The 21,994-nt window shown below is 55.8% G+C and overlaps 1 protein-coding gene across 3 annotated transcripts in view; it reads left to right on the top strand.

Moving 5' to 3' along the window:
• KIAA0513 (KIAA0513 ortholog) overlaps positions 1-16,710 on the top strand; it is a 44,718-nt gene extending 28,008 nt beyond the window's left edge. For 2 of the 3 annotated variants that reach the window (XM_037142403.2, XM_037142404.2), the window contains 9 exons: positions 2,787-2,857; positions 4,520-4,727; positions 5,559-5,599; positions 6,090-6,168; positions 8,040-8,117; positions 9,357-9,386; positions 12,769-12,849; positions 13,315-13,409; positions 14,464-16,710. In XM_037142403.2, the coding sequence (XP_036998298.1) occupies positions 2,787-2,857; positions 4,520-4,727; positions 5,559-5,599; positions 6,090-6,168; positions 8,040-8,117; positions 9,357-9,386; positions 12,769-12,849; positions 13,315-13,409; positions 14,464-14,513 (733 nt within the window). In that variant the 3' untranslated portion in view covers positions 14,514-16,710. The remainder of the gene's footprint in view (positions 1-2,786; positions 2,858-4,519; positions 4,728-5,558; positions 5,600-6,089; positions 6,169-8,039; positions 8,118-9,356; positions 9,387-12,768; positions 12,850-13,314; positions 13,410-14,463) is intronic. The other variant, XM_037142405.2, reaches the window with a different exon arrangement.
• Positions 16,711-21,994: the final 5,284 nt, after the last annotated feature.

Here is a 21,994-nt window from a genome sequence, read left to right as displayed (position 1 = left end):
TTTCATGGGAGGGAGTTAGTGAGAACCCTTACCTGACAGCAGAGAATAGAGGACCGCAGCTGGATGTGAGTAAATTCCTCCACTCAGGTCCTCAGGACAGGCTGTGATTACACACATTGGCCTTACCCTCCTCCGTCAGAGATCTGGAATTTTCTTGATTTCCTGTTGTGAAGTGCTTCGCACTCGGTAACTGCCCACTTAATGATATGATTGGATGACATAGCCTGCTCCAAGCAGGAATTTGGCGCTGCTGGAGCCTTTAGTCACGAAGGCATTCAGCCAGTGTGGGGTGGTGGGCAGGGCCCCTCCGCCTCCATGAGCTGAGGGGGCACTCCCAGGACTCAGGGGGTTCTCCTCCTGAGGCCCCATGGCTCTAGGTCTGCATCAGAGTGATAATGTGTCCTGCAAATGATGGATCTAAGGGACCCATTTAAGCCTGGGGAAGCCAAGCAGTGGCTTTAATGAGTCAGTAGACAGAACAGGAAAGGAAGGGGCTGATCTGACAATCACTCATGTTCCCCTTCACCCCCATCACCTCAGTGTGGCCTCAAAGCAGATCCTTGTCCCGTGGCTTATTCCACGGCCACCTCCCTGTGTCCCCGTGTCCATTTTGTTCTTCCCTTCCTTCTCACAACAGAAATGTAGCTCTTCCCTTAGATCTGAACGTCCCTGCGCTTCAGCGTCGCCTCTCCTGTCCCCCCACGAACATGGGGCGTGCATGCCCTGCAGGAAAGTGACCAAAAGAACTGCGTATCAGCGTGTTTCCTGCACTCGCTCAGAGCATCCCACGTGCAGTATGCAGTCCCGCCGCAGGGAACCTGGGGGTGCCCGCCTCAGCTGGGGGTGCTTGGGGGGCTCACGCAAAGCAGCCCCGAGGTTGCCTCATGTGCAACATGCTGGCAGGTGCTGAAGACGTTTCAACTTCCAGACATTTGCTTCTGTAGAAATTTTCATGGACCCGTAGTTTGTGTGCATTTGCCTGTCTCACCTGGTCACGTAGTTATTTAATTCTCAATGTCCATTGTAGTTTTCCTTAAATAAATAAAATTGAGGGAAAAATTAAATTCAAGTTTCAGCTCTGCCAAAACACAAAATCTTTTCATTACTTTGTGAGCATCTATATTGTATTTTTATATGGTTACAAACAAAATAATATAAAACTTCATAATATTTTGAAATATTTATTACTTTTAAAATATGACTTATAATATTAAATTAGCAAAAGATTAGTATCTTTAGTTTTTATACTCTTATTTAGTCTGTTGTGATTTTATTAGTAGTTCAGTTCTCTAAGTTTATTAAATTATTTTTATGTTAAAAGATTGACAAAAATGGCCTAAACCCACTGTCTGGATCATTCTGGTTGACTTTTTTTTTTTAAGTGTTGCTTGTCCAAGGTTAAAATCTAAACTGGAAAGAAAAGTGCAAAGGGGGATAGAATGCAAAGGTAGACAGAAGCCTGGGATAAAAAGGAAAGCCATGCCCTTTCTTTTTTCTTAAAAAAGCAAGCCTGGTGTGGCTCAGTGGATTGAGCGCTGGCCCGAGAACCGAAGGGTTGCTGGTTCAATTCCCAGTCAGGACACATGCCTGGGTTGCAGGCCAGGTTCCCAGCAGGGGGTGCACAAGAGGCAACCACACACTGATGTTTCCCTGCCTCTCTTACTTCCTACCTTCTCCTCTGTCTAAAAATAAATAAAATATTTATTTAAAAAAAAAGAAAAGGAAATCCTCTTTCACTCCCTTTTCTCTCACTTTAGATCTACCTCCCAATAAAAACCTCTCATAATGATGCACATATCAGCAAATTTTCAAAACGGCATTACATTTACCTACAGTTCTGCACTTGCAATGGCTGTGTAGTATTGTAATATGTCACTGCAGCGTAATTTATTCAATGCCAGCACTGTCAATGGCATTGAGCTTATCCCTCTTCATTTCTTCTCTAACTCCCACTGCCTCAGGGGACATCACTGCAGCGTCGGCACCTGTCACCGTGCAAAGTCCTGGTGGCAGACCGGCCCTCCTTGTGAAGTTTCTCCCTTTATTGTTTGCTAAGTTGAATAGATCTCCGTGTATCTTATAAAGTTTAATATAGTAAGCATAATATAATATAGTCAGTATAACTCTTTATATTTGTAGAACATTCTTTAGATATAAAAGGTTCTGGCACATCGTAATTTGATTTTCAGTAAGTGACATAGGATAGGGAGGCCTCTGTATTCCCAGTGGTTCTCACGTACCATCCCTGGGCCTGGAGCCTCAGAACATCAGCTTCACGAGCCAGTTTGTTAGAAATGTGCTTTCTCGGGACCCGCCCCAGACCTATAAACCACACGCCTTTTGGAGGCCCAGCATCCCACAGCTTCCCCTGCCCTCTCGGTGATTCTGATGCTGCTTCCGTCTGAGAACCATTGGCTGGAGTGTGTCATCTGAGTCACTGCCAGTTCCCAAGAAGCAGGACTGGAGGGCCCGCTTTGCCCAGAGACCCAGTGCCCGGCTTCCAGTCCTGGCTTGTTGCTGTACGTAGGGTCGGGCTCCCTGGCCTTGGCTGTTCCAGCTCGAAAACGAAGAGGTCAGGCCCGGAGTCAGACCCAGTTCCCACCGTGTACCTGTGGGTAACTGACCTAATTGGGCCAGGGGGGGTTTTCTGTTGCCTCTCTAAGTAGCATGTGGGGAGTAAGCTATTCATTTAGCACATTAGCCAAGTATTTTGGTCTCGTTTCATGTATTTCCAGTAAGAAAAGTGGGATGATTATGTGGCCAGTCACCCTTGCTTCTCATTTCAGGTGTCATCAGATGGATGACTTCGGGCCCGCCAAGAACCTCATGACCATGTGCTTCACTTACTATCACATCGGTAAGCCATGGGGACATGGCTCACTTGGAGGGCTCACCTGGGAACTCAGGACTCGCTGACTTCCAACATGGCGTCAATTGAAGGTTTCTTCCTGATTAAAGGCAAAGCTGCCAGGCTTCCGGAAAACAGTGAAAGCTGATGTTAGGGAGGGAATGAGCTAGGAGTGAGATTCCCAAAGCCGGAGGTGTGGTCTATGCGGTGGGGGGGGTGTCGAGTGACGGGCCCCCCACAGTAGAAGGAAACCACCCTCTGGTAGGGAGTGAGGGAATGAACATATTCAGCAGGACATTTCATTGCAGACACTGCTACATGAAAGGACATCAGTTTTAGGTTTTAGCAAATATGACACAAGGTTGGCTATTGAAGGAGGGTGAAGGAGCAGCCTGGGACCTTAGGTTCCCAGGTGTGGGCTAGAGATGCCTTCGTGGGGAGTGTAGACCTTATGCTGAGGCTCTGACAGCTCTCCTAGCTCATTCCATTTAAACTTGCTGCTACATTGGAGATCGAGGGCTCTCTGTCTTAAGCTGCTACAACAGAATCTCATTCAGGCCACCAGAAGGAGGGGGTTGCTGGGCACCTGTATGTGGAGTAGAGCCAAGTCGGGGCACCCTCCCTTCATGACCCACAGGTTCGCTCTTGTGGCGCATCCCTGTCTTCTAAAGCTTGGCTTTGTCCCCTCCTTGTGCCCAAAGCCACCCTCTCAGTCCTCCTCACAGCTGCTCTGGCTGCCTGAGCTCAGCCAGACCACCACTGGGCAGGCTCTTGGTTCTGGGCCACTCAGTGGCCATCTTTGGATCAGATGGGAACCCCTGCTTCTCTCAGAACAGCTAGATGCTGCTTCTCTGAGTCAGACCTATACACAGAGCAGCTTCAGTTAATAGGAGGTACTCAGTGCCTTGACCTGTAGAGGGCCCTTTGACCTGTAGAGGACACTTTGTCCTGTAGGGACTCCTTGGTCTGAAGGGGTCAACTTTGACCTGTAGGGAACATCTTGCCTGGTGCCTTGACCTATAAAGGGGTGGCTTGACCTATAGGGGGCACTTTGGTTTGTAGGAGGCCCTTTGACCTATAGGGAGTGCCTTGGCCTATCCAGGGGGCGTCCTGGCCTGAAGGTCCACATACTGCCCTTAGAAAGGGCCCTTTCTCGTGTTGCCTCCACTCACCCTGTTCCTTCTCCCAGAACACCCTCCTCCTGCTGTCTCCCTCAGCGGCTTCAGGACCCACCCAGGTGCCCTCAAGCCAGTCTGGAGTCTGCACTCCTCTTTCTACCATCACTCTTCCCGCCTCGTCCTCCAGCCCAGGGCCTCACTGCCAAGTTACTGCCTTTGCCTTGGGCTCTCAATATATGTGCACATTGCTCTCCTCTCCAGACTGTGTGCTCCTTCTGGGCTGGATCCTTGCCTGCTTCTCCTGTAGCCCCTGCGGCACCAGGCTGGTCCCTTGTGCAGTCAGTGCCTAGTGACCGCCCCGAGAGAGGAAGTGCCCAGGCTCACGTCTTCTCCAGGGCGCCTCTGAGCCTTTTGTTCCTGCTGCCATGCCCAGCCATTGTGGAAGGAGGTCTCCCTGCCACACCAGAGCGGCTCCAGCATCTAACAGGAGCTCCTTTCCACCCTCCCTCGTAGCCGCTGCACAGTGTGATTCTCACTCCCTCTCTGTCTCTAGGGAAACCGCACCTGCTTCCCTCCGAGTCCAAGGAGAAGCCCTCGGGGAGCATCGACTCCTACTTGAAGTCCGCCAACAGCTGGTTAGCAGAGAAGAAGGACATTGCAGAGAGGCTGCTGAAGAACACGTCGGCGAAGACAGAGAATGTCAAGGGCTTCTTTGGGGGGCTGGAGACGAAGCTCAAGGGACCCCTGGTCAGGAAAAACGAGTAAGTGTGGCCTGGTGTGTATCCCTGTCTGACTGGGGGGAGGGGCAGGCACGCATGTGAGGCAAACAGCAGAGATCGAATCAAGTTCCAGGGGCTGAGGAGGCCCTGGCCTGCTAGTGGAAGAATCTGTTCCCCATTGGCACCTTTGGGGCCTAGAGCTGCTCCCAAGAGGCGCAGCTGCCAGCCCAGCTTGATACCCTGCCCGCACCCCACCCGATTTTTGTAGGGTTTCCAAATGCTCTTCTGTTTGTTGACATGCAGGGATGTCCCCTGTGGGTCCATGTTTTCCAGGACGGATGAGAAGCATATGGGAATTGGTAGGAGGGAAGTTACAACCCCCTGCCCCCGCCGCCTCCTCTAACTGTGGTGAGAGCTTGTGATGAGGAACAAGGCAGGCTCAAGAGAAACCCCCGTCCCCGGGACAGCAGCCCTCCCTCAGACACTCAGGAGGCTGGTAATAGGCATGTAGACACTAAAGCTTCCACAGAAAGGAGCACATCAGCAAAAGAGCTCTGGACCTGGGGCCGGTGCTGGGCACACTGGGGTCCCTGCCGTCACCTCCAGTGGCTTGATTACAATGAGGTGACATGGCTTTATTCCTTTTCTGGTCCACATGTTTTAAATTTGAGAAAACAGCACAAAGAAGCCTAAATTCTAAGACTGGCAATTGATCAAGGTAGTACTGATTCAACAGAAATTTTTTTAGAGAAAAAACATTAAATGTATGCATTGGTTATGACACTGAATCCCCCTTTCAGCAATGTAATATGGTTTCTTTGAGAGAGCGTGGGTGTCATAGGGTCACTGCTGTCTGTGGTTTCTCTCCCCCAGCGAGGATGAGAGCAAGCCCAAGGACAAGCCTCAGAAGACTGGTGAGTGCCTCCCAGCTATCTCCTCCTGACCCTGTCCCTGTGGAAGTCTTCCACTAGCCCCGCCTTCCCTGGCAGCACCAACCAGCAGGTTCCTAGCCATCCTGGGGCTCCACCGCCCTGCACAGGAAGTACTGCTGTAGGGGACTCCCCAGTCACCCTCAGCTCCTGTCCGTTTGCTCACTGAACTTTTGAGAAAAGCCACTTCTCTAGGGAGGGGAAGCAGGAACTAAACTCCTTATTGCAGGGAAGCGGAGGGAGGTATGACCCAGGGCGCAGGAGCCTTCCAGCGACCCCTGCCTCAGAAAGGGTCCTTGCCAGGGATGGAGAGTGTCATTACCATCCACGGACAGCAGGAAATCTGTCATGCAATTTCAACTGTGCGTTTCTATGGCCCTTGGGGAGAAGCAGGGGCCTTAGCAGCATCGCCATGGGGTTCACCAACGTGTGGGTGCAGCCAGAGTCATGCTCAGTCTCCCTCCCCCTCCCACAGTGACTGTGAGCAGCCCGGAGGAGGAGAGGAAGGGAGAGAAGATCTACCTGTACACGCACCTGAAGCAGCAGCCCATCTGGTAAGCCCCCCACCCCCTCACCTACGGGGCAGCAGCCAATGTGCCTTTGTCTTCGTCAGAAGTGAGGGTCACACACATCCATGAGGACAGCCAAAATAGCAGAGACGAACAATAGCAAGGGCCAGTGAGGATGGAGAGAAACTGCGACCCTCGTGCGCTGCTGGTGGGTCACGTGGGGCAGTCACTTTGGAAAACAGCCTGGCAGGTCCTCAGAAGGTTAAACATAGAGTTCCCTTGCAACCCAGGGACTCCACTCCTAAGTATGTACTCAGAAGAGATTTAAAACACGTACTCAAGCAAAAGCTTTTTCATGTATGTTCATAACAGCACTGTGCATAATAGCCAAACGGTGGGAACACGCTGACATTCGTCTACACGGGCATTTGATGTACAGATGCGCAAAGTGGGACTCTCCATGCCACGGAGAGTCCTCCAGCCGCGCAAAAGAATGAGGCGCTGACACCGCCACAGCACAGAGGGACCAGGGACACGCTTTGCGAAGCTAAAGAAGCCAGACCTAAAGACCACATGGTGCAATTTCATTTGTATAAAATGTTCTGGGCGGGCAGATCCCTGGAGACAAAGTGGATTAGTGGCTGCCAGAGGCGGAGGGGAGTGGGGAATGAGGAGCGACCACTAAAGGGTCTGGTGTCTCTTTATGGGCTGATGAGAACACTTGCATTTTGGGGATAGAGAGTGGCGGTGGCTGCACAACTCTGTGAACGTACTGAAAACTACCGAACTGCAGGCTTTAGAAGAGTGAATTGTATGGTGTGTGAGTGATATCCCAGTGAAGCTATTTTATATACAGAAGGTTGAGGTTGAAGTGAGAGGCCAGTGGTCAGGGCAGGTTTCGCCCTCTGTCTTGCTCCATGGATGACCCCTGTGTGGCTCTGACCCCTCCAAAGCCTCTTCACCACACGTTTTAGTTACGCACCATCGGCAGTGTGCCGGCACCTGGACCCCAGAGGGTATCAGACGTGCGCCTGCCTCAAAGATCACAGTCTCCCTGAGGGACGAGGGCCAGTGAGGAGTGTGGCCAGAGGGCTGGGCTGGAGCTGGCCAAAAGCCTCCACGGGGAGGCGCCACCTGAGCTGGCCCAGGCTCAAGAAGAAGTTAGAAGTGGGAACTGACCAGCCCATCACACCTGTCCAGCGATTTTAGCCCAGTGCCTCTGGGCCTTGACTTGGGGACTGTCTCATTGGATGCAACAGGACAATAGTCCTGAAGGGTCAGGTGATGAATATTTTAGGCTTTGCCAGCAATCACTCAACTGTGCTGTTAGACAATCTGTAAGTGAGTGGGTGGGGCTGTGTTCCTGTAAACACGGATTGCCACAAGCAGGCAGCAGCTGGATTTGGCCCACCTACCGCATCAGTAGTTTGCTGACCTCTGCCCTTCCCTAAGAGGAATGTTTCTTGCTCTGTGTCCCGGTAAATGTGTCAGCTCTCAGCACACCTCTGCCAGGCTCCTGTTCGTGTTACTGGTTCCCATTCTATAAAAGCTGGTCTCTCCGAACCCCCTGCGTTCTCCTGGGTGCCTCAGTGGGAGACGGAGAAGCAGGAAAGGGCCCCGTCTGCACCCTGTCTGTAGCAACTTCAGCTTTGACCTGAAGAACCCAGGGCTCCCCAGCTCCGCCCCACCTTCTCCCACGCTACAGCATCACCTGGGACGGATGTGCAGGTGCTCTCGTGGTGCTTGGCCCGGAGCCCCAGGGAGGCACCTGATTTAGGACAGAGGCCCACGCTTGTTTTCTCTTCTCAGCCCTGTCGCCCTATGACTTTTAGATCACCCCCATGTGGCGGGAAACTCCACCCCCCCCGTCCCTCTCCTCCTCGCTCAGAGAGAATTAACGTGTCTCTGTCTCGCAGGCACACACTGAGGTTCTGGAACGCAGCCTTTTTCGACGCTGTCCACTGTGAGAGGAGAAAGCGGTCCCCCACGACCAGGTAGGAGCAAAGTCCGGGCCGGCTTTCCTCAGGGAAGAGGACCTGGGAGAGCTTTCTTTTCCTGTTCTGAAGAGGAGAGCGAAGAAACGGCTGAGTTCATGCGTCTGTGTTTTTCCTTTGACCCCGTCTGGCCTTGGGCCCTGCAAGCTGCCTGCAGTGTCCGGGGCGCAGAGCTGCGTGGGCGGCTGGGGTACTTGGCTTGCATGAGCGCTTCCTGTCCTGGGGCTCTGGCATGACTTGGCCTGACCCTCCTAAGAAATGCAGGCTCCCACTGAGTGAGACCATGAGGACCCCCTAGCACCAATCTCTCTATTCTCTGTGAGAAGTCTGAATCCTGTGCACGAACCACTGCTGCAGGGTCCTGGGGTGCAGGGCTGGCCGCCACCCCCAGACTTCAACAGCTGGAGAAATGCAATTTCTGCTTTCAACTCCTCTGGTTTGCAGCCCTTCCCAGCCCCCTGCAGGTGGTCTTGCCACTTCAGAAGACCCCTTGGGTGACCCATTTCACAAAGCACGTGGCAGCAGTGAGGGGTTGGCGCTGATACCATGGGGCTGCTATTCAGTTCTCTCTGGTCACAGTGAGCTAAGGTTGCCACCCATTGCGTGCCGCGCTGGGTAGGGCGGGAGCAGCCGTCCCAACCCTGGGCACCCTTATGGGCCCCCCCCAGTCCTGAGACTTTGAACCCTCTGAACCTGTCCTCAGTAACAAAATGAACTCCCTCTTCCCCAGCACTGGGAGACCTCTTAGCCATCCTTTGTCCCTGGCAGGAGAGAGAGCACATCCTGCTGTTAAAGTCTTCGGTCCATTAGCAGGAGGGGAATCTCAGATGAAATCTTCCTGCTTGGGTGGCGTCCAACCCCAAGGGGAGCGGAGCAAGATGGCCTGCCTGTAGCCCCAGCAGTTGGCCGTGACTGGGTTCCAGGGAGGCAGAGGGAGCACGCGGGGGGAGGGAGCACTGACACCCTGCCCAAGGACACTAGGGAGGACTCTACACTCTTCCGGGAAAGGAGGCAGAAGGAAATGCTCAGGTGCTCGCGGGCGAATGGGGTCCCTCCTGTGGCTCAGCTCTCCAGCTTCTAGGAGACAGATCTGCCTCGATCGATACCCTGTCTTGCTCTGTCCCTCTCCGATTCTGCCTGTAATAACCCTCCTTCTTTCGCTTGTTCTCTTTTTCCATCCACATATCTTGCATGACTTTGACATGTTCCTCTGTTGACCTGTTTCTGCTGCCGCTCCAGAGGGGATGCTGGAGAGGAGGAGAAGAAGAGGTGTGTGTCCACGTGACTTTGTTCATGTTACAGTGCTGGGGGTCCCCTTCAGGGCCGCCCCAGGGTGGGCGGGGGGCCAGAGCCCAGACCCAGGTGCCACTCCGTGCTGGCGGCCCGCGGTGAGGGTGTCCCTGGGAAGCAAGCTGAGTGCCGGGACAGGCTGGTGATGGGTGAGACCTCTCCAAGGACAGAGCACCCAAAATAGGGAACAAATAAGGCACCCCGGTCTCCCAGAGGGCCCAGTGGGAGTTCAGACAAGAGAAAGCAGTGAAGTCCAGAAAGTCAGCTCCGACTTTGAGCAAATCAAGCTCTCCTGGGCCGCTCGGGCCCCTTCCAGGCAGACGTCAAGGCCACCCTGCCGCTTTGCTTGTCACCCGGAGTGCTGGCCTGGAGGCCGTGGGCCACTGCAGACGGCCTGCCTCCCTGCAGTCACACACCCAGTGGGGTGCGGAGGTCCGCCAGACCCTCGCCCACCACGGCGGGTTTGGGGGTCGCAGAGAGCGGGCGGCTGCTCTCTCCCAGCCTAACAGGGGGCCTCTGTGAGTGAGGGGGTCCCCAAAGAGAAAGGCCTAGACCTGGGCTACTTCCTGGCAGTGGGGTCTGAATTTTGTATTTGTTGGACATCTTTTGTAATATATTTTTAAAGTCTTGCCTATTCAAAATATCATTTCTGATACAATGATCGCCCCTGTGAAAATTTCCTAAAACATGCTTCCATTAATCAGTGATATCTTTTTAGTGCTTATTGTTTTATGAGAAATCTTATTTCTTTTTTTTTTTTAAAGATTTTGTTTAAATTAGAGAGACTGGAAGGGAGAGAGAAAGAGAGGGAGAGAAAGATCAATGCGTGGTTGCCTTGTGTGCACCGCCTACTGGGGACCTGGCCCAAAACCCAGGCATGTGCCCTGACTGGGAATTGAACCAGTGACCCTTTGGTTTGCAGGCCGGCTCTCAGTCCACTGAGCCACACCAGAAATCTTGTTTCTTATGCAGTCTTACTAAGGCTCTAAAAGGAGCATTTAGTCATAAGCTGTACCTCCTTTTTTAGAAGCCCCCCGAGTTCCTAAAGTCTCTCAGGGAAGGTGATTAACCAGCCTTCCTGGGGTGACACTTCTTAGCATGGCTGCCGGTGGCCCAGCACTGTGGCCTCCCCGTGGGTCGGTGCTGAGCCCGGGAGTGGAGGCCAGCCTTTGGCCCTCACGCGTCTTCCCAGCAGAGCGGATGTGGTCTGACTGCGCACATCTCGGACCTGCCCCCGGACACCCCAACACGCCCCAGGTCCTACCCAGAGGAGCAGCAGGTGTTGCTCCGTGGCCGGGAGCAGGAGGGTTGGCCGTGACTCCAGGGCAGCGGTGCGGTCAGTGTCCTCTCTGTTCTCAGAGGGGAGACATGTCCATTCCAGAAGCCTGCCTGTTCTTTTTTATCCTCACCTGAGGGTATGTTTTTATTGACTTTAGAGAGGGGGTAATGGGGGAGAGAGAGAGAAACTTCGACTGGTTGCCTCTTGCACACGCCTTGCACACAGCCAGGGACTGAACCCGCCCCCTTTTGGTGCACGGGACGACACTCCAACCAACTGAGCCACCCGACCTGGATGGGCTTCCCACCCTTCAGGCTGTGGGTGCCATCCGGATACCCACTGCAGCAGCCTAGACACATGTTCCGCCCTCTGAGAGTTTCAGACCTCGACTGGTATTGGGTGATGGACTCCATCTAAAGGAGTTGATTTGACTGTCTGCTACTTGATTGACTGACTGCTAATGACCTTCCACCTCTTTCTTCAGAGGTTAGATTAAAGGTCCCCGTTCGACTCCCAGTCACAATGAGAAGAACCACCCTCTTACCTGGGCCAGGAGCAGTGCAGTGAGGGCCACTGTGCCACGTGGCTCTGAGGGGTCTGGGTTGTGCCGGGTGCAGCCTGCGCACCCGTGCCCGGGGGGCCCGGAGGTAGTATGGGGGCCTCTGTGCCAGGGCCACTCTAAGGGTGGCCACTAAGGGAAGGTGGGATTGGTGTAGGAGCTGCGGGCATAACTCTGGGTGTCTCCACGGTGTCCTGTTGTCAGCACTAGCAGACGGGAGGCCGCCCTTCTCGCCTCTGTCGTGCCCTTGGTGTCCTGCACCCCCCACTAAGCTGCAGCGGCAGCCGGGGCTCCCTGGGCCAGGAGGCGGGACAGGGAGATGTTGGTGTTCTTGGTTCTGTTCTCTTCCTCTGGCTTCTCCATTATCCCAACCCCTCGTCCCTCATCCTGCCTCCTCTCTCCCTCTTCTTCGATCTTTCTCCTGATCTCGCGTTAGGTTCATCACGCAGCATTCAGTTTGTAAGAGAAATAGGTGAAAACGACTCCTCCTCACCATCTGCATCTGCTGCACGTAGCACACATCTCAGGAAGACACGGGACATGGGGGTGAAGGAGCTCAGGGCGGGACGATCACCCACCCACTGGGGACAAGGAGAGGGGGAGACCGTCCACTGCAGGGAGCCGACGAGGACGGCTTCCGTGCAGGCACACCGAAGTAATGTCACTCAAAAGAGCACCCTCCCCTCCCCAGGGCCTGCGCTCCATGGTGCTTCCCCATGGTACACAGGCAGGCGGCCCTGTTCTCAGTCCCACCCACAAGGCCGCACTGACCGTGTCCCTGTCTCCTGGGACCTTCACACTTTGTGTTGGAGGCTTTGTACCATCTTCCTGGCGGGCACAGGTCACAGCTCACTGGGGCCTGCGGGGAGACCATGACTGTGGTCCCCGTGCTCTGGGAGGCGTGTGGAGAGTCAGCGTTGGCTGTGAGAAAGCCAAGGGGGGAAAGTGACGGCCCGGGCTGCCTGACCGGGCTGTGTGGGCGAAGGGCCCTTCCCACTTCCCTGCTCCCTGTGGCTGTCACCTGCAGCGGGCCACTCCCTCTCCGGCAAGCCAGGACTGCCAAAGCCAGCGAGGCCTGGGGACATAGCTCGCGCCTGAGAGCCTCCTCTCGGTGGTCTGGACGTCCACCTCATGGGTGGCACACAGGGTTCTTTCCTCCGCAGCTCTCTCTGCCTGTGAAATGGGGCCCTGACCTCCCATCCTCGAACTGTAGAGAAGGGCACGGGATCCTCATCTCCTAGAGAACGTCCTAGCAACCACTAAGCACACGTCCTCCCCAGTGGTAGAAAGGGCGTGAGCTCCTGGACCTCCTCACCCTAGGAAGGGTGCGTGAACGCGCGTGTGCGGGCCCCCAGGCAGAGTGTCGGAACTCTGGCGGGCTCCGTGGAAGAGCCCCAGACGCTCCTGCGGGAGGAAGGCCATGCTCGGGGACCCCTGACACCTGCAGGTCAGAGCAGGGCGCGGCACACGGCCGGGGCCGCAGCAGCACTCTGAACACCCCGTCCTGTCACCTGTGCTTGCAGGGAGAAGTGGTGCCACATGACCCAGGAGGAGCGGGACGACAGCCTCCGCTTCAACGAGAACATCACGTTCGGGCAGCTGGGGTAAGAGCACTGGGGGCCGAAGCCCCACCCCTCATGACCCGGAGGACATGGGGGGGCCAAACCCGTGTCTTCCTGACACCAAGTGACCCCCAGAAAGAGAAAGCAGGGCAGAGGCACTGACACTGACACCTAGACCCCGTGAGGACACTCCCACCTCACGATGTCACACATCTGTTGTCACACGGTGTCGCTACAACTGCGAAGCCTTAAACAGCTCGAGCATATGATTCATTACACTTGGCCTGGATTCCAGTTCCTAATCCGTCCGCCTCCTGTGCCCACACCTGGTAGCGGCAGTTTCACGGTGAGCAGTGCGGGCTGCCTGACGAAGCGACGTTTATTTTTAACTTCCGTCTGGCACTTGCGGGCCGGCTGCACGTCGGGCCTGCAGGACCGAAGGGCCCGGCCCGGGGTCCTCTCTCCAGGGAGGCGGGGGCGCTAGTTCACGGGCGTTTCTCCCCGCAGCACGTTCACTCACAACATGCTGGCCTTCGGGCTGAACCGGAAGCTGTGCAACGACTTCCTGAAGAAGCAGGCGGTGATCGGCAACCTGGATGAAGGTGAGCCCGGGCCAGGGGCAGCGGCCGGCAGGCTAGGGACAGGCACGCTGCTCAAAGGGCCGTCCCTGTTCTAATGAGAAATATGGCAGGAAGCTCTCTGGTTAGGTCACCCCTCCTCTGATTGTCTGCTTAAAGGCACGAGATGCTTCTCATGCTGTTTGGAAATCCGTTTCTGCCGGGAAGGACTTGCCGGGGGTGGGGGAGCTCGCCAGCTCAGGGGCGCTGGTCAGGGACAAAGGTAAAGATGGAACTTGGAGCTCCAACTCTGAACTTGAAAATGGTCAGATGCCCCACGATTTCCTCCTTCTTTCAGATGACCACCACATGGTCCCCTTTGTTTCTCCAGCCGCACCGCTGTGACCGGGTGGGGGTGGTGGGGAGGGCGGAAAGGGGGTTTTGAAGTTTACCAGAGTTTCTGGCTTGTGTAACACAGGGGACATGTTGCCGATTCGAGCCCCCCTAACCTACAACGGGACCCACCTTTGTGCATCGTCCCACTCACTACAAACAGCATCTCCTCAAGGTCCCCAGACTTCCACTTAAGTGTACATTTGGGTTGACAGATATTTAAAAACAGAAAAAACGAAAGACTGCATCTTGCATCGAAGCAAAGGAGCTACAGAGTGGCCTCGGGAGGTGGGACAGTGGCAGAGTGCCCCCCACGCCAGCAGAGTTCCAGACACTGTCCCTCCCCTGCCACATGGCCCCCACGCCATCTCCAGGAGCCAGGCCCTGCTCCCGGGACACAGCCCATCTGCCCACGCAGTGCCTTCCACTCGCTCCGGGGGGGCCTGGGGGCCGTCCTCTGTGTTACTGTTTCCGCAGGCAGGGGCTCCCCCTTTCCAAGGAGCCCACTTCCAGGCTCATGTTCGCGCCTGACATGTAGCGTAGCGTGCGGGGCCGCGGGCTCTGGGTCCCCTCACACCTCCCGAGGCCCACGCCCACTGCCCCCGATGCAGTCCTGGCTTGTCCCCCCTGCCCAGTGAGAAGAGCAGGACCTGCCCGTCTGCGCCACCGTCTTTCCTCTCCAAAGTAATGCCGGTCTCTCTTCCAGAGCAATACAAGCTGCTGAGCGACCACATCGAGCAGATAGCCACTGAGTAGGCCACGGGAGGTCGCCCAAGGCATTCCTCAGGAGGACCGAGGGTCCACACCACTCTCCTGGGCCAGCGACTGGCTGTCCCCACCCGATGACCCTGCATGACATCGGCAGCACCCAGAGCCACTCCACGCTGCCCCAGAACTAGCGGTTAGAAGACTCTGGTGGCCCGTTCTCCCCACCTTCCCTCTGCCTATGTCTACTCCCCCTTTCACGTGCCAAAGTGTCCCTGGGATTAGGTGGCTAAAATGAGGCGGCCATCCATACCCCTGAGTGTCAGGGCCTGAAAGAAAAGGAAGGAAGCCAGGCCAGGCACGGGACAGTGTCTGCCCATAACCCCCGGCGGGAGAGAGGGTGAGGTGCACAGGGGAACGTAGGTAAGGGCAACCGTGAGCCAGCACACACCCGTGACACGGGACATCTCGGATGACAACCTGGGACCCCCCGCTTCAGGTCAGACTCCCACAGTCAGGGCTCCTGCAGGGCAGAGGGGCAGTGGCCCTCTCAGTGTTGGTCCACGGCCGGGGCTGGCTTCACCCTGGCCCCCCACTCTGCGTGACAGGAGCCAGAGTCACAGGAACTTTGGGGAGAGAGAGACGCCGCCTTCCCGATCTAGGGAAGGAGAGGGCCTGGCCACGGGCAGTGCCGGGGCACACCCCGTGGGAGAGCACAGAGCTGTCCCCGGCACACCAGCTGAGATGTTCCCGGTCAGCCACCACTTCTTTCTGCCGCAGAGGAAGTCCTGCCCCCCGCTCCCTGGGAGCAGCGTCAGGCTGTCTGTCCCAGGACGCAGCACAGAAAAGAGGTTTCTTCAGTAGCTGTGAGACCACCGCCCTTTCTAAAAGCAAACAGTGCTGCTCTTTATTTCAGAGAAGACAGGGAAATCCGTGTTGGTTTTCCAGACAGCAGGGCACAGGCAGCGCCCGGTGGCTGCGCGAGGCCCTGCAGTGGAGCGGCTTCTGGGCGTCGGGCCTCCCACCCCCAGCCGCTCCCGGGAGGCGCCTTTGTATCCTGCAGCCCGAGCCCTCTGGAGCTCTTTCCCACAGACTCTGCCCATACCCCTCGTCTCAGTCGGGCGCCTGGCAAGCGTGGCTCTTCTCCCCGAGTGCGTGTCAGGCACAGCAGACCAGCCCACAGAGGCTGAAGTCTGACCTGCAAGCGTTCAGCATGCTGGCTTCTGCAGTGTAAATATTTCAGCCTGGCCCCCTCTGCCTCCTGCCCGTCGCTCTGGGGGACTGACCTTGAAACAGGCTCGTGGGCTCTCTCTGTCCTCCTGTGCCGTTTTCCCTACTGCCTCCTCCGACTCAAAATCACAGTACATTCCTGTCTCCTGGGGCACAGCAAATACATGCCTGGCGGTATCTAGTCAGTGCTCAAGAGGATCCCCTGGGGAGTTGCCTCCCTGGAATGTTCCCGAGAAGAGCAGCTGTTGGTTGAGCCACTGAGCACACGTCTGGATGATCGTCAGAGAGGTGCCGTGAGACGTGGCACAGTCTGAGCGTGTGCTGTGAATTGTCACCAGCCCAAAGAGCTTGGGGGCAGGGCTTCAGAAACCGGCTCAGTTTTGATGACCATGTATGTGTGTGTGTATGACATCGACCTCTCTGGTGATGTCACTAAACGAAGCACAGCTGTGTTGCTGGTCTGCTTGCCGTGTGCAGGGACAGGTCATGCAGGCTGGAGTGTCCCCACCCCCAGACCCCCTGTTGGGCCCAGCGATGGTGCATGTCTCTACTGAGTACATTTCAGAGAAATGGCATTAAGTTGGCGCTGTGTGGGCCCCTCCGCCTCCAATGCCTTCTTCAGGAAATGCATCCCCCTAAAATATTCAGCCGTGACCTGTGGGTGTGCTGCTGTGCTCCACTCCCCGCCCCCTCTGTAACGTCAGGGCCACACTGAGTGGCTCGTCCAAGGCCCCTCGGGGCTGCCTGGGGCCCCCCTTTAGTGCCCTCACTGGCTTTATTAGTCACTTCTTAGTAGTTAGTTGAAATGCATTAAGACTTAAAGGTTCCCAAAAGACTCATCCTTGTACAGATAAGGAGTGTGTGCAGAAGTTTTGACTCGGTCTGATTTCAGGAGAAAGGAGTGGATTTGCAGACTTTCGGGGGGACTGGCGGGCCGGGGCAGGAGCACACAGCCTTTGGAAGGAAATGCAGCCTCTGCTTCTTTGGGCTTTTCCAAGCACTTTACCTTCACAAATGATCTGGAGACTTTTTTCTTTTTTTATCAATAGGCCTCTTGAAATAGCAGCTGGAGGAGGAAGCAAAAGTTGCTTTGGTCCCCCCCACCCCTGCCCACCCCCACTCACTCCTTGTCCTCATAGATCTAGCTCCTCAGCGTGGGTGAGTTGGCCCCAGAGGGGCTGCCTGCCACACTTAGCCCCACAAGGGGGCGCTGGCAGAGACGCTGACCGTGGGTCCCCCTTGGTGTGACTAGTGCCAAGGGGGGTCGCAGGCTGCTCTGCCTCCTGTTGGCAGCTGCCTGTGGCCAAGCATTTCACCTCCAGATGCCTCTGGCCAGTGTCACCTGGAGTAGCGGAGGCCGACAGCATGCCTCCCTGGCATTTCCTCTCTCTCCCCTTGAGACGTCGCCTCTCCCCTCCGGGGCCTGGCCAGTGCAGATGTGAGGGGCTCTGGTGGTGAGCAGACATGGGACACACTCCCAGAGGTGAGGTCCCAGCATGAGGAGCTGTCCCAGCCCAGTGTGTACATAGGACGCTTTGGCCGAAGGGAGCTCTGGTAGCCTGCCCTGTAAACTCAGGAGCCTTCAGTGCGGGAGGGGGAGCTCCAGGTGGTGCCCAAGGAGAGTGTTTCCAGTCCCAGCAGGTGGGGTGCCCCCAGCTGGGAGCGTCGAAGGCCTGTCAGTAGCTGCGGCGGTTCAGGTTTTCTGCTGTGTGTCCCTCAGGGCTGCGTGAACCCTAGTGAGCCAGGGGACAAGTCTCCCGAGTAACAAGCCCCCTGCTTAGAAAACAGGATGGTGTCAAAATGCGGCCGTCCATGTTTCTAACCTCCGTGAGAGTTTCAGCAATATTGATGGGGAGGGGCCAGAGTAGTATTCGGACTGCACCTGTCTGTGCACGTGTGTTTACCACTGGGCGGAGAGCCTCCTTCTGATGTTATTTGTGCAGTGAAATGGAGTCGACTATGATTGTCCTATTGCCAAAAGAGAAAGAAGTGGGCCCAGAAGCTCTCAAATTACCAGGACTAGAAAAGGAGTCCGCCCCCTGAGTTCCATGCCCAAACGAAAACCCGGGGTGTCCAGGGTGACCCCACGAGCCCGCGTGGGTGTAGGAGGGAGGCCAGGGCACGCGGCTCCTGTCCGACCTCCCCACACCCGGTGAGGCCGCGGGGTCCGTGGCGTGGTGAGCAGGCGGCAGCTTGAGGGTCGCTGTCCCGCAGACCATTTATGAGGCTAATTTATCACCGGGGTGCCGGTATTCGGCCACCTGAGGTGAGGAGGACAGCATTCACTCCACAAAGAAGTTTGCCACAGGTTCTGTCTAACCCAGTCACCGGAGTTGAGGCCACCGGCTGCAAACCTGGCCCTCCTGGGCATTATTGTACTCTGACCTTTGGCTTTTTAATTAGGGAGGGTCCAGGTGGAGCCATTGTTAGGTCAGCTTGATTACCAAATTACCTAGAATTTAAGACAGCTATGCGGTAGGGGCTGAGTCCGTTGCCCAGAGTGTGGGAGCTTGGGAGGCAGGGGAAGAAGGCAGGAGGGCTGGAGGCCCCGCCCCGAGCTCAGGAGATGGGGGCAGCGAGCCCCCTCACGCCACACCCCGCCTGGTGGTCTCAGGCTGCTCTCTTCTCTCAGCTTCCTCCACCACAGACGAAACTGCTGGGTGGGGCCCCCGCAGACCCTCTGCTCCAAGGGTGGTTCTTCTCGCGTCCTCCACCCCCACCCAGCCCTTTGTTCTCCTGAACCATTGCCCGTACAACTCTGCTTTTCCGCAGGTCAGGTATTCCTTTTTATGATTCTCGGGGGTGAGGTTAACTCAAAAAGCTTTCAGCCAAGTTTCATGGTGAAGGGCAGCTGTACGGGCTGCAAGTGGCCCAATGGATTGGTGTGCACGTTCAGACCCCAGATGGGACTGGCGTGTCCTTATCCCCGTGTGTCTGGGAGCAGGAACGTGTTGGTTCTCCAGATAACGGATGAATCATCTCCAGATTGTTCATGTCCAGCCAGTACAGTCAAGGCTACGACCAAGGCAGGTTCCCAAAGGCCTCATTCTGGGCCTGGGTCTCCCTTGCCCCTCTGGGCCCAGGCGTCTTGGACTCCCCAAGAGGAATGGAAGGAGCACCCCAGGGGCCAGCCTGCTTTTTCTCCTGGGAACCTGGTGTTAGCCTGTGTCCCAAGTTGGCCCGCTGGCTGGGTCCCCAGGACTCAAGGAGGGCTGTGCTGCCAGTGCCCGTTCTTGGTTACTGTGGAAACTCATCGTTTTTAGGGGCTAGAGAGCCCTGTGGTCCGGCTTTGCCCTTTCTGTCACTCACAGACTCACAGCCCTCTGAGGACACCTGCCACGGCAGAGAACCAGTCCTGGCTTAACCTGCAGACTCGGGCTTTGACAAGGCCCAGTCGGTCGAGCCCCCCACCCCCTTCCCCCTGGAGCTCCTCTGAGCTGCACCTGCCCGGGGTTGCACTTAACTGGAAAGAGGGCCCCTGCTGGTAACCCTCCTTTGCCCCGTGGGTCAGTCCCCGAGTGCAGCTGCACCCGCTCCCTCCTGGGCCCCGGGCGGCGTGGCAGCGTGTGTGTGGGAAGAGAAAGGGGAGTGCTCCGGGGACACCGGCTCCACGGCCAGTGGGGTGGGGACATCTGGGTGTCTGTCCTGTGCTGGAGACAGGCTTCAGTGCCCCTGCCCACAAGGTCATGGGCAAGCCTGGGGCTGCCCCTTCCCACAGATACCTTGAGAAAGACAAGCCAGACATTGAAACACTAGAAAATGCCAGAAATTCAAACGACAGACACAGGTCCCCTTAAACTATGGGAATGTGTTAGAACACCGTCAGCCGGCTGCCTGGTTAGAGACTGTGGCTGGCACCTGTGTGCCCTGTGTTCTCTCTCACCCCGAGTGTCCCAGACCCACCCCGCCCTCCAGACGGTGCCCGCAGTGGAGTGACGTGGTGCGGGGCTCGCATGTGTCACAGTCACACAACTCCGAGCACCCACAGGTGACGCTGTGCCGGCTGTACTTTAAGGTTGAGAAGTTTTAATGTTGGGGATCCCAGAACAGTGCTAAAATCAAGCACTGTTCTTTCCTGCAGAGAAAAAGATTGTCTGTATATTGCACCAATGATTGTCAGAAGGTGGAAACTGAAATAAATTATCTTTAAAGGAAAAAGTCTAAATTGTTGACCTCACATATCTGTGAGGACTTTTTATGGAGTTTGCACTCTTAGTGACAGCAGTGGCTTTTTCTGGGGACAAATGGGTGTTCTCGCCATCTAAGGGGAGCCTTTGGGTCCTGTCCAGATGCGTGTGTCTCATGGAAAATCCCAAGGAAAGGAGCATTCCTCCGAATGATACGGCCTGGACTTTGGCGCTTGGGGTATGTCTTAGTGACCGGAGAGGCCCACCCTGGGCTGGACCTCGGCCCAGGGTCTCCAGGATGCTCAAAGCCCCTCCAGCCGGAATGCTAATCCTGCTTTTCCTCTGAGCCCAAGCTGCTCACCTGCATGTGGAGGCTTGGGACTGAGTGGGAACTGATCACAGCTCCCAGCTAATGCAGACAGCGTGCCTCCATGGGTTTCTTCTAACTCGGTTTACAGGTCCATTCCGTGAAATACCTGGGCTGTCTGTCTGTCTGACTGTGGGAAGTCGGTGCAGCGGCCTGCTCTGATGCCCTGGCCTAAACAGATACAGGTGGTGAAGCTGAGGGGCAGTAAAGGGCCCGGGGAACAGATTCTCGGTGCCAAAGCCTGAAGCAGCCGACTCCGCTTGCGGGGCCCCTAGTGTCTGACGCGGGCTGGGGTATGCACCCTGCGCTCAGTGGGGCGGGGGCCAACCTCCACGTTCCCTGCTCTCCCACCCAGTCTTGAGGGCCCCACCCCTTCCAGACCAAACATGGAGGGACAGCCCTATGCCCTCGGCTCAGGCGTCACATCTGACGCTTCCCCAGGCCCTAGGAGGATCCCACCAGCAGTGGCCCAGGGCCAGATCCAGAGGCAACTCCAGGGAAGGGGGAGGACCCCTGTAATGGGGTACAGAACCCTGCAGAGCAGCGGCAGGGCCCTAGGCCCAGGCCTGTTCCTTCTGCCCCATAGCCGGCCAAGTTGTTCGATCCTGTACAATGGGAAGGAAATCACTACCCACCTTAGAAGGCCCCTGCGAGAATCCAACGCAGTACATGCAAACGCGCTGCGCAAACGGCAGAGCCGTGCTCATCGCTGCCCCACCCATTCCCTCATTTTCCTGAAGAGGAGTAAACCCAGGGAGGTGACCCCGAAGGAAGGATCCTACCCACTGAAGAGGAAAGAAAGAAGAACCAAAGTTTTTTATTTGACAGGAACAAATTTATAATTACTCCCAATTCACACACTGAATATAAAAGAAATGTAAACAATGAAGCTTCCAAACGGTGTTACCGTGCAAGTTGCAACCTTGTATTTCCGACTCTATCAAGCGCAACACAGCACTGGCACTTCCAGAGCACGAGCTACAGCTCTGCTCAGACCTGCGCTGTGCGCTCCTGTCTGCGCCTGCTGCCAGGCTCCCTCCTGCCACGGCTTCCTCCCTCCTGCTCCGTTCCTCTAAAGAGGCACCTCCCCTCTTCCCATGATTGGGACAAGGGTCTTAGTCATTCATGAAGCCATCTTCGAATGTCAGGGGGAGTTCTCTCTTCTCCCATATTCAGACGTGTGCGCAGATTGCTCGGAGCAGTGGGGCAGGTTTACTCGGTGATGAGGAGGGACAAAGCAAGGGATGCACAGGGAGGAAGACCATCCAGCCCAGTGTGGCTCAGCGAGACCCCGAGAAAGTCATGCTGCTTCAGTCCCTGCCCGGCCAACCTCCTACCTCCCCTACCTCCCGGGGCCCAAAAGGGAGAAGTTAGAAACTTTGTTGCCACTGTCCAAGTGACCCCCAGGGAGGAGGAAGGCACCGAGGCAACCGTCCAACCCTGCACTTAGAACAGTCGGTCTCTGGGTGTGTTGGGGCCAGAGGGGATGGGGAGAGGCCCCTTGCACAGTCAATTTACACTTAATGAGCACCTACTATGTGCCAGGGATCATCAGGCTCCAGGACCGCCGCATGAATAAGCAGCGTTATTTTCCCAGAAACTCTCAATGGGGTTGGGGCACAGCTGAGGTTTTAAAGAAGTGCATTTCTATGTGAGTGCATATATACATGTTTATAGTATGAAGTATGAGATAAAATATATAGTCAAATTGTGACTCTATGTAATATATAACTTATGAAAGTTACTTTATAAGTTATCTATTATGTAGAAAATATAGAATGCTTTAGTTATTTTTGGAATGTCCTCTA

This window comes from Artibeus jamaicensis, unplaced genomic scaffold (assembly GCF_021234435.1).
Source record: "Artibeus jamaicensis isolate MK-2021 breed Jamaican fruit bat unplaced genomic scaffold, CSHL_Jam_final contig_464, whole genome shotgun sequence".
NCBI classification, from domain to species: Eukaryota; Metazoa; Chordata; class Mammalia; order Chiroptera; family Phyllostomidae; genus Artibeus; species Artibeus jamaicensis.
Note: the sequence above shows the minus strand (reverse complement) of the source record. Positions and strands in the feature narration are given on the sequence as shown.